Source organism: Amphiura filiformis, chromosome 13 (genome assembly GCF_039555335.1).
Source record: "Amphiura filiformis chromosome 13, Afil_fr2py, whole genome shotgun sequence".
NCBI lineage: Eukaryota > Metazoa > Echinodermata > Ophiuroidea > Amphilepidida > Amphiuridae > Amphiura > Amphiura filiformis.
In genome coordinates this window covers 34,914,575-34,930,986 of record NC_092640.1, presented here as the reverse complement: position 1 = coordinate 34,930,986, position 16,412 = coordinate 34,914,575, and the positions used below count along the sequence as shown (strand labels likewise).

General features: G+C 37.5%; 1 protein-coding gene across 1 annotated transcript; it reads right to left on the bottom strand.

Annotated features, from left to right (window-relative positions):
* Positions 1–1,057: 1,057 nt before the first annotated feature.
* LOC140167607 (uncharacterized) lies at positions 1,058–2,464 on the bottom strand. Its single transcript, XM_072190906.1, has one exon. The coding sequence runs from the start codon at positions 2,462–2,464 to the stop codon at positions 1,058–1,060; it is 1,407 nt and encodes a 468-aa protein (XP_072047007.1).
* Between the last annotated feature and the right edge of the window lie 13,948 nt (positions 2,465–16,412).

Here is a 16,412-nt window from a genome sequence, read left to right as displayed (position 1 = left end):
ATGATCATCTTCAGAGTGATGTTTTCTCTCCCCCTTCTGTTTACCAACAGAGGGCGCACCAGCGCCCAGAAGTGGGTCGTATACGTGGCTAAGATAATGGGCCCCCTTGTCTCTGTTCATTGTGTTCGGTGCTCTCTTCCGTATCCAGATGGCTTCTCTTATACGGCGGGCTCCCGAATTACATTCCTTTTCAAGTACTTGAGCATCTTTCCAGTTAATCACATGATTTTGTTGAACGGCATGGTCCGCGATAGCAGATTTGGACTGTTCGCTAGCCGACTGTTTTCTTGATTGACGAGTAAATGTTCCTTTACTATGGGCTACTTTCTCAGTTTCTTTTTTATGCTCTTTCAATCTTGTTTCAAAACGCCGCCCAGTTTCTCCTACATAAGTATTATCACAGTTTGCACAAGGAATTTCATATATGCAGTCCGTGGTACTCATGGGGTCTCTTTTGTCCTTTGGATGCACCAACATTTTTCGTAAAGTGGTGTGTGGACGTACTGCAGTGGCTATGCCGTGTTTTCTGAAAATGTGAGTGTCTGTTTCTGTCATTTTTTCAACATAAGGTATGATCACAAGTCCTGTGCTTCTTTCCGTGGAATTTTTGTTCTTACTTTGCTTTTTAGCTTGTTTACATTCCATCTTGCGCTTGACATGGTTAAAAGTCCACTCGGGATAGCCACATTGCTTGAGTGCGTGCTTGATTTTTCCTTCTTCTTGTTCTTTGTCCTCCTTTTCTGATACAACACTGTTCATCCTGTCCAAAAGTGTGCGGACCACGCCCAGTTTATGATGAACGGGGTGATGAGAAGCAAAATTTAAATACTGGTCTGTATGTGTGGCTTTCCTGTAGACCAGTAGCTTAACAGAACCATCAGGTTTGCGCACAATCAACGTGTCTAAAAACGGTATGGATCTTTCTTGCTCTTTCTCGAATGTGAATTTGATACTGTCCGTGGGGTCCGTTTGATTGAGGTGTGTGGTGAGATTTTCAACTTGATCTTCCTTGACAATTTCTAAAATATCATCCACGTAACGTTTCCAGAGGCGCGGCTTACAGTCTAAAGGCGCTGTGGCTATCGCTTGCTGCTCCAGAAATTCCAAATACCAAGTTCGCGACCACTGGGGAAACCGGGCTACCCATAGCCGCACCAAATCGCTGCTTTCCACGAAACAGAAAATATGTGGTGGCAAGTACAAACTTCAGAAGATCAATAATGTCATCCTCCGCGAGTAGAGTCCGTTTGTGCAGAGTCTTATCCTGTTGTAATCTAGCTTTGATGACATTAAGCGATTCGTCGATAGGCGAATTGGTAAAAAGGGAGACGACGTCATGCGAGTTGAAAATTTCTCCTTCCTCTATCATGACTTCTGCTAGACTTTCCGCTAAACCCTTTGAATTGGTGACATGATGTTCAGTTCCTCCCACCAAAGGCGACAGAATGTCCGCTAAGGCTCTCGATGTTTGATAGCCTATGGTCCCTGTATAGTCTACTATCGGTCTCACTTTATTACCGTGTTTGTGTATTTTTGGCGTGCCATAGATACGCGGTATATTCTCCGCCATAGGAAACAGAAGATCATACTGATATTTTTCAATCTTCTTTTCTTTTTTTAACTTAGTAAGTATGGCTACCAGTTCATTTTTGTAGCGTTGAGTGGGATCAGAAGGCAACAGTTCGTATGTGCGCTCATCCGATAACATTGAATGAATTTTGTCCTCATATTCAGCTGTATCCATAAGCACCGTAGCCTTGCCTTTGTCTGCTGGCAGTACAAGTATGGATTCTTCCTTCTTAAGATCTTGGATTGCACGCCTTTCCTCTGCTGAAATGTTCGATTTCGGGGGGCGAGCATTGCGTAAAACACCAGCAATTTCGGATCTGAGAACCGTGGCTTCATTGTTGGAAAGCTTATGACACGCTTGTTCAGTCGCTACAATGTATTCCTCGTATGGGATCTTGTTCGGCGCCGGCGAGAAATTCAATCCTTTCGCCAATACACTTTCCTGTGGTTTGGTAAGCTTATGCTTCGATAAATTAATTACCCATTTCTTGAGCTGTTCGCCGTTTAATTCAACATTGTCTGGTGTATTTCGCCGTCCTTTCGAAGTCGGAGTAAGTTGTAATTTTTCCAACTTTTGTTGATGCCGCCATTTTGTTTTGCAAAACTCAGTTTCTGTTTTGCGAGTCACGTGATCGGTCACCTGACCAAACAATGTTTCCGGAAACCGGGAATTTAATTTGGTCTCAAATTTCGTTTTCTGATCTTTAAAACTGTTAATTTTATTGGTGGTGACTCTGATTCTTTCGCGAACAAGCTGTTGTCGTGCGTTGTTTACTATATCTCGTGCTCTAGCGGTGTTGATGGGACATTTTAATCGTAGGCTCGGCGGTGTGATATTCAATTCCTTGCATCGTAATGTAAAGACGAGATGGTTACGATGTTTGGCGATTTTCATGCCAATATTTTCATAATCACGTACAGTCTTGACATAGTTCTGTCCATAATTTCACGTATATTCTTGAAGAGGTTCATTAAAAAATTTTGATTTTGTGATGATTTTTCAGAGTGATGTTTTTTCCACCTTCTGTTTACCAACATCTCTGTTGGTAAACAGAAGGTGGAGAGAAAACATCACTCTGAAGGTGATCATCGTCCAAGATGGTCGAAACTGTCAGGTCAGTAAATAACTTTTGGTTTTGACAAGATGAAATGTATATTATGAGTTTCAACAAACCTAATGAACCTCTTCAAGAAGAGAAGGATTTCGGTTACATGTCAAATATCAGCTTTCTGATATCATCAGAGAGCTCGTCATATTCATACAACTTTGTGGCGCACATAGCTTCTGGAGATGATGGAAGAATATCAGAGCAAGGAGTGTCCAAATCAGACCTGATCTTTGCGATCTTAATGGTGAAATAATCACCAAAGTCATTAGCAACTGCAACTCGATCACCCGAAGGTAAGACTGCGTTGGTCTTGAAGGCGCATATCTTATCAATGGTGCGGAAGAGCAGGGGCGTAGCCAGCTTTCTTGGACAGAGGGGCAAAAAAAATTTCAGGGGCACAGCTGAAAAAAATTGCAGTTGCAACATGAAATGTTTGTTTTTAGAGAGACTGTATATGTTTTCAAGCTTCCAAAAAGGCTTTATTGGGGCGATATGATCGAGACGAAAATTGCTTTATTGTGACAATATATTTGTATTTTACACTATTTTGCCTCATGACATTTTTTGTCAGGGGGGCAGTCTTCCAGCAAATAATAATAATACTAATAATAATAGTAATAATAATAGTAATAATAATAGTCGTGATCAATTTTCATCACGATGATGATGATGATGATGATTATGATGATGATGATTTATAGCGACTGATAGATCGGGAATGCAAAACAGCACATACATAACTTGACATTGCTTACATAAATTGACCAAGCTCCATTCTATGTCCATAACTACATTGCTCATTGTTGACCTCCTCGCTGAAAATTGGTTTTAAGAAAATACAATAGTAAATTAGTCAGCCAGTTTGGTTCCACTCGGTTTGGTTTGTAGTACTTCCACACAAACAGTATGCCAATGGCAATTTATAGTCTTGTCAACGAAGTTTGAGAAGTTGCGTCCGGAAAATGACTGATTCTGGGTTAAGCGTTTAGCGTTGTTGTACACCACAACAATATTATTATTACAATGTGACTATTTTTTATCACACACAAGCGGCATTTAATAATGAGGAAATTTTTCTGGGCAAATTTGGATGATCTAGTCCGGCTGCAAACTATTGTTTTATTTGGTTAGATGGTTTTGCCAGTTAAAGTGTTCAAGCATCATTAATTGATCTCGTACACTGGTATGTAATGTGTTGTTTGTACTATTTACGACTTGAGTGCTGTTTATCAGGGACAGTCTGTATAGCTTAGTGGTAGAGCGCTCGCCCGACATGCGACAAGTCCCCGCACAGACAGGTATGTCCGGAGTTTTTACTCTGGTATATCTGCCTATGCATGTTATGTTTCCATTTGTAAATTCATGTTTAAATGTGCTAGTGTGCGATGCGTAATTCTTCTTTCCCCTGTATATTGATATATTAAGAATAACGATTAAGCATCATTAATTTGATCTCGTGCGCTAGTTTGTATTGTTTGAATGTTTCCATGTTCCAGTGTATGGTGCGTAAGCCTCTTTTCAGTTTGTTTTTCTTCACTGATTATTAATCTATAGGTGGTACAAAATGAGATTATGGGGGGGGGGGGGGTAGAATTGTAACACCCGGGCAATTCAAGATTTCCAAGGTCAAAGATTATACAGGGGTCCTCTGTTCCTCTGATCCCAAGGATTCAGAAAAAGTATAGTTTCCCGTATAGTTTGCCCACCTCCGAGTTATTGTTTCGGAGTTATAAGCCAAAAGGTCGAATGTTAACTTTGAAGAGGCACATGGGGCTGAAAGAGATAAAAATGTTCCAATTTTGATGATAATTGTTGGCACTGTTATCTCAATCGAATAAAGAATATTTATAACCAACTATAATGACTCGTTACCTCGGTAACCATTCAGAGAAGTACCAGTAGGTCAACATCAGTACGACTCCATTCACAATGACCTATTTTGATGTGTTACCTGTCCACAAGTCACTCCAGGTAGTTCAAGCTATTCTTTGTTCGAGCTGATGTACAGAAAGACTCATTTGAGACCATTTTCATCAAAATTGGAGCATTTTTCTATTTTACCCCTGTGGAGTTTTCTATTTAACCTTCGACCTATTTGCTCATAACTCTACAACGATAAATCGTAGGTGTATAATGTGAAACTATATATTTTCTGAATCCTTATGACAAGAGGTATAATTTGACATAATGTTTGAACCAAATTGGACAAGATTTTAATTTTGATCCCTGTATAAACTTTGACCTTGGATATCTCGAATTGCCCAGTGTGACAATTTGTTACCCCCCGTAATCTGATTTTGTTCCACCCGTAGAACAATAATCCAGAAACAAAAACACTTTAACTGGCAAAACCAACCTACCTTGGTCTGCCACCGGACTAATCATGATGATACATGTAGCCACGATAAAGGTATGCCACCTAAATTTACATCCGGGTTAAAATTGTTCATGAATATGAAGTAGCCGATTTCATTAACCAATTGAAAGCCTTGTTTGAAGTCTTGCTGGATGGAAGTGTTAGATAATCAAAAAGACCTGATTCGTTATCATTGGCAGACTATTTCTGTTAGGGAGTGGAACCAAACTGGCTGTTGAGGAGACTTGATAGTCATTATACACTAAATAGCGAGAACCAGTCAGCGCATCGGCAAAACATAGTAAAAACCACGGGATCGTTTACTTAGAGAATAAACGATAGGAATTTTTATTTTGACTATCCTCTACCGTGTGATAGACGACAGGCAGGTCCAATATTTTTATCGTAATGGATACCGGCGCAGCTCATTCTTAGTCAGTTAAATATTATTTTAATAATAGTATTACTGTAAACTATTTTTTAAAGCAAAAATTAAGTTACCGTCATAAAAACTCCCCTTTTTCTAATATGAACGAAACTTGTTTACAACTTCACATCTTTTGTTTCGCGTACTGCTATCGCGTGTGAGTATTCCGCACTGCGTCTACGCATACAACGAGATACATTCGCGCACCTCTACGAGCGTGTTACGCGTTATCAACACTCATGATGACGTGGGGTCGTCTACAGCCTGATAGACGACACCCAAAATCATGCGATTGTCCAATCAGATTATGCGTCTACGTAAAAGACCACTCCCACTGACTAAGAATGGCTGGTTTACTCGACATGAAATAGGTTAAGTACGTGACCATAATCTGGATTTATTCTTGCAGAAGTTCACATTCCAGCTTTAGCTCTAGCTCTAGCCAGTGTGTGCAGCAATCCCAACAATTCTCCATTTCTGTTGGTGGAATCATGGTATATGGACTTGCAGTGTGTTATTCTTTCATTAATACACTGGAATGTAACCACCATAGTGACTTATATATATGTTTATGTTTGTAATATGACATGGAAATAAATTTGATTTCATTTGATTTCTTTTGATCTTTGCTGACTCTTGTATTGACGTCATCCCTTACTATAAGGCAGTTATGAGCTGGAACTTACTTGATGGTATTGTACAGTAGCATATTGTGTTTTTCTGACTCTTTCGCATCAGACACATTAAGTTGGGCTAAGAGAGTACTAACAGCTGTAACATTTTCAAATAAGGCTTAGTATTAATTGAAATGGTCAATTTGTAACCCGAGTTCAAGTTTAGGACTCTTTTTTTTGTATAAGATCGTATATTACTAGATGCTACGTCGTCATGGAGAAACGCGTGAAAGAAGTGTACTGAGATTTTCCTTACTTTTTCATTTATTTATTCCAGTTAACGTTGCATAAAACATTCAAATCACATAATCCCTCCCAAGCCAAAAAAATAAAAAAATAAAAAAATCGAATGTGTATTTAGTTGGTATATGTTTATAATAGTTATAATAATAATATTAATGTTGTAAATTTATAATGCGCAAACACCAAATTAATAGCGGTCAAGCCGCTACACAAATTTTCCTTACACTAGAAAATATAATAAACAACAAAAATCAATATAGGTGAATAAAAATATGGTGATGCACATCAAGAGTAGTAATATGCTGATTGAATATTTTAGTCGGCTTCTTAACGTGTATCTGCCTCTTGTTCACTTTCTTCAATCCTTTTACTTCCAGGGACAACTGCACGTATTGTTATGGGGGAATTTGATATTGTGTCCCCACCCATCCCAAAATGAGAAGGAGACATGGCCCCCTTTCCACCGGGATTGACGCCATGCAATGGCGAATGAAGTAGAATTTATTTCATCAATTCTTCTTACCCGTTCTTTTATTTAAATCTTCGCACTCCAGTGTCTTATTTAAAACATTGACACGGCAACCAACGCCAAATCCAGGACATTCAATATTACATTTTGTATCGAGGAATTGTATTTCATCGTAACTATTCGGCACAGAAAGATAGGCTTTGTTGTGTAGATTTTGACACGTGATGGCTGCATTATGCCAGGAATTTTGACTTCGAGCAATCCAATAATCATTTTTCAGATTTCTATTCATCCAAATATAACAACTTTTGTTGAGGCATAAAGGCATGCGAGCTATAAAAGGTATAATAAAAGTAATGTTAGCAGCATGTAGACTGATATTGGACTCTGTCATATGGACATAAGCTTTAAAAAGTTACCTTTTCAGAGTCTGAATAGAGCAGCGACGTAGCTTGCGACCCGGCTTGCGACGCCATTACGGCGTCTTCATTCAGTCTGCTGCAGCGATTCACTTTGCTTTCAGGCCCTGCGGGGCTCTTTTAAATTGAAACTCCGTTAGTTGCAAGTCTTTATTATGGACTTGCGGACTTGATCTTTTTAAAGCCCGTACTGAGGTGAACCCCCATGAATATTTTATTTTTTATAAAACTTGACACCCCAGCCCGTCAGGGTTTATACAGTTTAGCAAGCCCGCCAGGGCTGAGGCCAGAGACGTACATTTCTTATTATATGTGACCCGGCAGCACAAACGAGCCGTAAATTCCCTAAATTGTATTCTGTGTTACGGTGTAAAATGTGTACGAAGGTCGTATTCATCGATAACTTAAGCTGGCCCGACATCCGTCTTATTTTGATAGTCAACAACTAATCAATAATCCTATTGTTGAAGTGGATAATAAGCTTCTACCTTAGATGGCCGGCTATAGAACTTTTAATAGCTCTGGTCTTTGTTTGCTTTTGCTAAATCCTGTTCAAGTGGTGGGTTACCAGGCATTGTATTTTGTACAGGTATGCATAACCAACAATTAACAATGAGAGAACTTTCTTAAACCTCGTTGACTTGGGGATGATTTGAAATGACCGCCAATTATGACTGTTTGATATATATTGCCAGCAATGTGGAAAAAGAGACACATGTAAAAACGTAAAAAGCTATAATTTTGTTGAAGGAGCAAAGTTTAACAAACCATAACCCCGCTTCTGGATATCGTTTGAAGTCAAATGATATACCATTTTAAGTTTATGATGTTTATTTTTAAACACGAAATAAAACAAAATTGACCGGGGAGGAATTTACGGCTCATTCGCCGTGGACGGTCACATATTTGAATCATAATTGTTATTATCTTACAATTATTGAAATAGCAGCGTGTAAAATTCTCGTCTGATGTATCCATACATGTTGGGAAGCCATCGCATTGCTGATGTTTGCTAATACACATTGTACCGTCATCACAAAATATCCCATCTGAACAATGATGACTAGAAATATGATGATCTGAAAAAGAAGGGAAAAACATTTATAGTTTGTTTTCATTTTCATGAAGGCAAAACTGAAAAGCAGTGAATACAGCAGATGCTAATTTCTTCAAATTGCAGATTTTTGGGGTCATTTTCCAAAGCGCCCTCCGTTTTTATTCGCCGCGTAACAGTTAATTGTTAATAGCATAATGATGTAATGTATCAATTCTTTGGAGATATTCAGGGCCTGGTTTTAGGGGAAGAGACAGCAGATATGGTTTGGATATATCTCGACCATCTTATTTTGCGTGTGAAAGGGGCAGGTTCATGAAAAATTCAAACCGATATAGGGGTCATAATAATATATCCATGATACCCCTCCCGAATTTAATGACACCCCTTATAACAGTGCAACCCCGAATGATCGTATTAAGACACTCCGCGGGTTAACATGGGGACGGTACGACGGATTGTATTTAATCAATCTTACCTTCAAATTGAGAAGCGTTGAATATATTGATCAAAAGATAGAATCGATGGTGTTTTCTCTGGTATCCTGAGCTAAATCCCATCCACATTGATGTCGTAGTTAAACTAATCGTCTTTGGTGCTAAATCAATGTGCTTTGGAAATTTATATGTGGTATTAGTAGTAGCATTGGAAAAATTTCCCAAGATAAATGTGTCAAATTCGTCAAGAAATAGGTCAACAATCGTAAGAAGAAAAACGTTTTTGTCAGTAGAATCCTGAGATGTAAAGACCCAAGAGCAATGCGTAGTGTATGATGCATAGTGTCGCGGAAAGTGCGGAGATGATAGTACATATACGCCATTCTTTGGCATTGCTATTTTCCTCTGAAAGCATGAAACTAAATTAAACACACGGCATTCGGTAAAGAATCGAGAGCTAAAGGAAGGAAGAAAGACTAAATAGAATGTGACCATTCAGAATAATTATTTCAAAAGTAAAGATAGCTTAATATTGATATTTACCTATATCACAGTCCATTTCATCTGTGTAATCTTTACAAGATTTGTGACCATCGCATAACATTCTCTCACCTAATCTTATCTTTCCCATCTGACAAGAAAATGCTGGTGATACTTCTAAAAATAGAAAGAAAGTTGTTCATAGTTGTCATGTTGATGTTTTCCCCATTCTTTTTCATTTTTAACTTTGATGTCATCTCTTCATCTTCATGTTTTCTTCATGTGTATCAGGCCTCCTTGAAACAGTATTACATGTTCAGGGTTTTGCTATAGTACAGTGTATGCATCGTAAATTTCGGTTTTGTTTTCAAGCATTCATGTACGCTATCCACCAAAAATATTTGAGTATCTAACACTTCACTAAAGAAAATCTGGTGAAAATAGATCCCAGAACGATTGAATTACTTGATGTTACATTATCATTTCTTTTCAATAGATTCATCCCATTCTCTTGAATTGGCCTATTGAAATATGTTATTCTTTTAACGATTGATGATAGAAATCAATCTAAATAGATTGAAAAATAGATTGAAATGTTTTTGTTTTCACTCTAACTCTCTTTGTAAACTGATTTCACTATCTAATCAAGTGTTACTCCTAATGTACTGCCAAATGACATGTGTTGCATTGTTTGTAATGAGATTTCAAACTGTTTTATAATGAACATTTTCAATCTTTTTTCAACTGCAGAAGATTGAAAAACAATGAAAATCAATCCTTTCTACTGAAAATTCAATCGAAAAAGATTTGCCCCTAACTTTAATCACTAATAGATTGTAAAAGATTTATAATCACTCCTTTTGATTGAAAAAAAAATTGCACAAATGTTTCCCCGAAATATTTTCCAATCACGTTTTTAAAACGTAGTCATGATCTTTATACGTATAACCCAACATTTAAAGCCCTATTATAACATTTTCATACAAAATAGATTTGCATTTCTTTGCCATTAGTTTTTACTGTCAGATATATTTTCCTTTTTTTTTTGAGCCGAACAACTACAGTAAAGCAAAGAAAATTGGAATTTACTACCAGCACATATGTCGCCAATACGTACCACTCCTTCGGTCACGTTATGGTACGACCCTTTGTTGTGTAGATCACCGTCCCGCACTCTGTGTACGTACTGTGTGTTATGAACATCGTGTATGTGTTCGACTAATAATTCCATCGCAAATTATTCAAAATCTCGGATTTTGACAAAACTACAGCACCTAGAGTCTTGATTTTTGCAGGGTATATTGGTTTAGTAAAGTACAATATAATCGTGTAAAAAATGAATTTTAAAAAATCAGTGAGGGCGTCCCTCCTCAGCAAATGTTATAATATGGCTTTAAGTTGAAGAACATTGTTGTGTTTGCTGGGATGTTTCTATCACCAATTCGTGTTTGTTCCGTTCTATATTTTGAATACCCACTTATCTAAAAGGCCCATGCAAAGTTTCTATTGAAGACGTTACTTCATGCATAAATATTGAAATCATTACAACCTGGACACACAAAACCTATACAGAACACAAGACACTCATCACGAGAAACATCAACTCAATAGAGAGATTGCCATTTCCAAACGTAGGTATCGGACGTACGTCGTTCTATTCAAACACTCTCCTGTATCTAAGCAAGGTCACGTATTTAACCAGTTTTGAAGATTTCCCACGTGCGAAATCAACGTAGATACATCGTTGAAAATGCACAAAATTTGTCCATTTCACAATATTTAAAAAAAGACAGTCAAGGATAATCAACATACGAAGGAAAGTCTAATTATTATTATTATCCTTTTTGTTTGTAACAAATCATTATAATAAAGGTACAGCGATGTGTTAAAAATTGACTAAATTTATACGCGATGTCCATACGCAGAGATTGCCCGTTGAAATGTGTGTGATACTTTGCGTATAAAAAATGACATTGCGAATTCACATTTTGGTCACCAACGTCGTATAAAACGCAGGTGTTACGGAGAAATAAGCTGATTTTACGACATGTCAAAGTTCATGCAACGCGCTTAATTTTCAGGATGAAAAAGTCTCATTTGAAAGTAAAGTCATGATATATGGATGTAGTGATCCTTAATCTACCAAAACATAAAATGACAAATATCGTCCCCTTTATGCATCTATGTGAGAAAACGGGAACAATTTCAGCGTAAATGTGAATAATTAGCAAATTAGCAAGCCAATACGTTGGTACGCGTGAATTGCATTCTGTCCCGACGGAAACAGGAAGTGTTTCGCCGTGGTACTGACAACCAGCTCGCCCCTGTACCCTTTTATACCGGTCATTCATACTAATTAATCTTAAATAACATTACATATCACTGCGCTCATTATCATTCTTGACAAGATAGCTCATGCTGTATTTATTTCGCTTAATTATTTCTTTATTTTTAGGAATATCATGCACATTTTCACATATTTATGATTTGTCTTTGTTTTATTTTTATGTACTGGGATGAAGTCTTCCGAATTTTATCCCGATTTCGTTCTATGACTACCTAAAACTCCCGTGTCGTGTAAAATATCGATCAAGTTATATCAAAAATTCATCAACAATGAGAAAACTCGGGGGGATGATGCTGTTGATCGGGTTACGGACCTTTAAGTCAAAATTTTAGTCAAAATCAAAAGCGTGTTGTTTGAATTAGGCAGAGACTCGGTAGCCTGCGGTTACTTTTCAATCACTATGTCCTCTATCGACCTAGATAAGATATTATAGTCTTTGTTCCAGCCGCCTTGTTCTCCTTCGTGACGAATGAGCACAATCCAGTTTGGAACCGAGACTAGCAATATTTAACACCGTATTAACGTACATAAAAACGTACGTTAAAACGTACGGTCCACGTGCTGCGCATGGAACATCGCAATCTCTCTAATGACTCGATGAGAACCTGCGAAATCAGTGCTATTATATTGAAAACCATGTACCACTGAGGCATACCATGCGCGTATTTTTTTTTTTTTTGGGGGGGGCTTTGGGGCGCCATTTCGGGGTCAAAGTAGGGGCGGCAAAAATGAAGGGGCGGCGGAAGAAGAAGGGGCAGCAAAAACAGGGGCGGCAAAAACGAAGGGGCGGCAAAACGAATTATCAAAGAAAAAAGGGCGCCAAAAATTGAAAAAGCATAAAAATTTTGAAAAAAGGTTGCTTTTGGGACGCTAGCGCCTAAAATCTTTTTTTTTTTTTTTTTTTTTTTACTTTTTCAAACGACCGTGAAAAAAATTGGGTCAACCTTTTCGGGCTGTTAAGGAAGGGGCGCAAAATTGTTTCTTCTTCAGCCCCCCGGGGGTGGGGCGGCCACGGTACGCCACTGCATACTGTCCATTTGTCTGCATCATATCAGTGCATGAAGCATCTTTCTGATATTAGAAAGTTTGTGGAAAAGTCACTTTATGGAGGTAAAAGAATAAGAAATAGTAATTCCATAGTATTCCTTTTAATATAAACAAACCCAAGGAAACTAATAGTAATCGTTGTAAGTTATTGAAAGTTTCATTCAACTTTATGGCTTCTATACCCTTACTTGTCACAATCAAGTAATAACACATGAGTTCAATGGGTCCCCAGTCAACTTGCTATGTGCGTATTCCCAAATACTTTTAGCGGAGAGTGCAAGTATAGAGTTTTCTTATAATTGGCTCCTTCCAACCGTTGATGGCGTTTTAGCTCAGTTAACTCCGATTAGGACAGAATTAGCGAAGCGGCAATATGACAGCGAGGACGATTGTGTAACTAAAAACTGAAAGCGAGGACGATTGTATAGTCTGGCTTCGCTAATTCCGGTCTGATTGGAGATAATCGAGTCAAAACGCCATCAATGTCTAGAAGGGGTCAACCTACAACATTATGACAGTGATATAGTACCTTGTGTAATTCGTTCAATTTTCATCCAAATGCCATCTACAATTGGGTGCGTACGAAACAACAACTCGACTTTTTCTTCAATCAGTTGCTGATCTTCATTCGGGTCGGATCTAGTTTTAAACCATATCCAGATTTGTGACGCATTCAGTGATAAAGGTTGGTTATAAGAAAAGTCAACATCTCGACTAGCTATTTCTGCCAGATAGGACAGTTTTGAAAAGCTGGATCCACTACCGAATATTAACGACACTCCAAAAGTGATGCTGAATTTGATGGGAGATACAAGAAACACCCCGTCATCTGAGGATGTTATTATCCACTTCGCATCTGCTCTTGTTGTCCTAGGAAATAGATGCGTAGTCAAATTATGCGTAGTTCCTTTTGGTACTGTCAAGACTTGTATGTCGGTATAAGCTGAATTAAATGTAACCATGGTTTATAGAAAATCGTGACATCACGTAAATTACACATTAAGATAACGTAACGGAGGGGGAAATGTCCGAAGAAGTGATTAAGTGAATTGATATGCAATAATCAACTACTGTCAAGGGGAGCACAATTTTGCGAAGACAATTTAATTTTCTTAAAAAATAATAAACATTATACAATTTCTGTAGAACAGAAACAGTGCGAGGCATCAATTCCAATTTTTTTAAAGAAAAGTTAGAGTGAATAAAATACTCATCCGTGTGCAACGTCGTTTTTGGTGTTTATTCTAAGAATAAACTTTTCTTTAAAACTATTAGAGGTAAAGACATGATTTATTCACCAATAATAGGAAACATATTGTCCTATTACAGCCTGCAATAAGAAATGATTTAAATGTCTCCAAGTATTTTTTTATATTTAAAGTTGGCTCCATGATGAAGAATTCATCTAGAAGTATTAGAGTACCTCTTAAATTAAACACTTTGAAAGAACAATCTGAAGTCACGGTCGGTTATTTTTGTTTTCTGTTTGTTTCCGCTATGATGGAGGTTTCCTGACTGACTTACCACAGTCCCTTTCATCGGATTCGTCAAAACAATTGTTAAAAGTATCACACACTTGATGTGGATATAAGCATACTTGTCCTTTTACAACTTTTTCACACTGGAAATCTTCCCCACAAATATCTATCATAAATAAAGAAGATGATGATTGAATAATAATAATAATAATAATAATAATAATAGTAATAATAATAATAATAATAATAATAATAATAATAATAATAATAATAATAATAATAATAATAACACTTATAATATAATAATAATAATAATAATAACACTTATAATATAAGAATAATAATAATAATAATAATAACACTGCCATCAGCCCAGACCTCAACCCGATTGAACACTTGTGGGACCAGCTTGGTCATGCTGTGCATGCCAGAGTAGCCAATGCAACCACATTGAATGACCTGCGACGAATCCTGGTTGAAGAATGGAATGCCATCCCACAGGAATGTGTAACAAGGCTGATGAACAGCACGAGGAGTAGGTGCCTGGCTGTTGTGGCTGCGTATGGTTTTTCCACCCGCTATTGAGGTTACTGACTGGTGTTGTTAGAAAGCACAGAATAATGGTCAATTTGGCACATTCTGTTTGAGACAAAGAGCTTTCAATAGTCGTAGAGTAGCAATAGATGATGTAATGCTTTGTTCCTTTGATGCCGATTAGAAATTGCGACAGGCTATTCATAAAAGTGGTACCATTGTTTCAAACAAAGAGTTCCGCCATTAAATTGGTCACTGATCCGGCATCATATTAACGCTTTACACAACAGGCGAGTATAAATAAAGTGACCACAATACAGTCGTGTGTAAGGGCAGTCATGTGTAAAGTGGTACCATTGTACTCACGTATCCCAAAATGTGCGCTTGTGCGGGCCTGAAGTCTATAAAGGAGGCTTAAGTTGTCGATATAATTTTTTTTTTATCACCCACCTGACTTCAGGCGCTTTATTTAAATAAATTGAATGCTCCAGCTGATCGATTACACATCAGAATGTGAAGGCTGCCGGGTCCACATTTCTATAGTACTCTATATTAAATGGTAATCGCTGCATATATGTAAGTATAAGTATAGGCCTATAAAGGTTTTTTTCAAATGTCCATTTAATTTTATTTTAAGAATGAGATTGGCATAGAAATATCGGCGTACCCAAAGGGGGTGGGGGAGGGGCAGCTTCTCCCTGTGAGAAGTCTTGAGAGGGGATGAGGGAGGAAGAGGGTATAGGAGGGATATGGAGAATGAACAGGGAGAGTGAGAGAGGACAAAAAGAAAGAAAGAGAGAGAATGAGAGCGAGGGAGTGATAAAGTTAGTGTAGGCCTGGTAAAGAATAAGTACAGAGAAAGAAAAGAAATGAAAATAAATGTAATAATAATTATTATAGAAACTTAACACATAACAGCACTAAGCAGCCATTCGATGACATCAATGCCGTTGTGCGTTACGTAATTAAAGAGCCCAGTCAGATGTATTTCGCACCTGCCAAGCACAAGTCACCCAATTTCGAAAACTGGACGTTGAATGTACACTCTCATGAATATTGATTGGCAACATTTTCCAATATGTCAGCGCTCTAATAAGACACAATAGAACAATGAACGTTGCAGCCCGTTGGTTTGAGACCCCACTACATTCACAAGACGCGTACTCAGCCGTAAAAAGGGGAATTGTTTGAAATGTGGTGTCATTGTAAAGGGGAATAAGGTAGCTATCCATTGATATGCAACACGATATGAACATATCACAAATAATTCAAGATATAGATGCTTGAAAACACTTTCCAAACTTTCGTTGAGGAGTTTATAAAAAACAAAAGGAACTGTTTTGGGGTCACTATGTTTGAAAAAAATCATTGTAATTAACGAAAGCTGTAGCTTCGGAAATGCTCAAAAATATCATTTTGCCGGATTTAAGGAATAATTCATAATTAAAAGAGTAAATGAGATATTTCAATTTTTCTTTTTGTTACATACTGTAGCTGCAAACAAATGGGCTCAAATTTGTTTGCAAAGGTGGTTTCTAGAAAAGGATAAATTTATTTTGTTGCAAGAACCCTTAAATCCACAAAAGGCACGATATAATAAAATAATAAAATAAATAGGAAGGCTTGAAAATTGTACCAAAACTATTCTTTTAGTTTCTATTCATCAACACTTTATCCAAACCCAAATTGAATTAAATCGAATAAGTAATACTTGCACATTTAAAAAAACTGTTTTTGTCAAAAAGTCAAAAAGTGGTTTTGCAACAAAG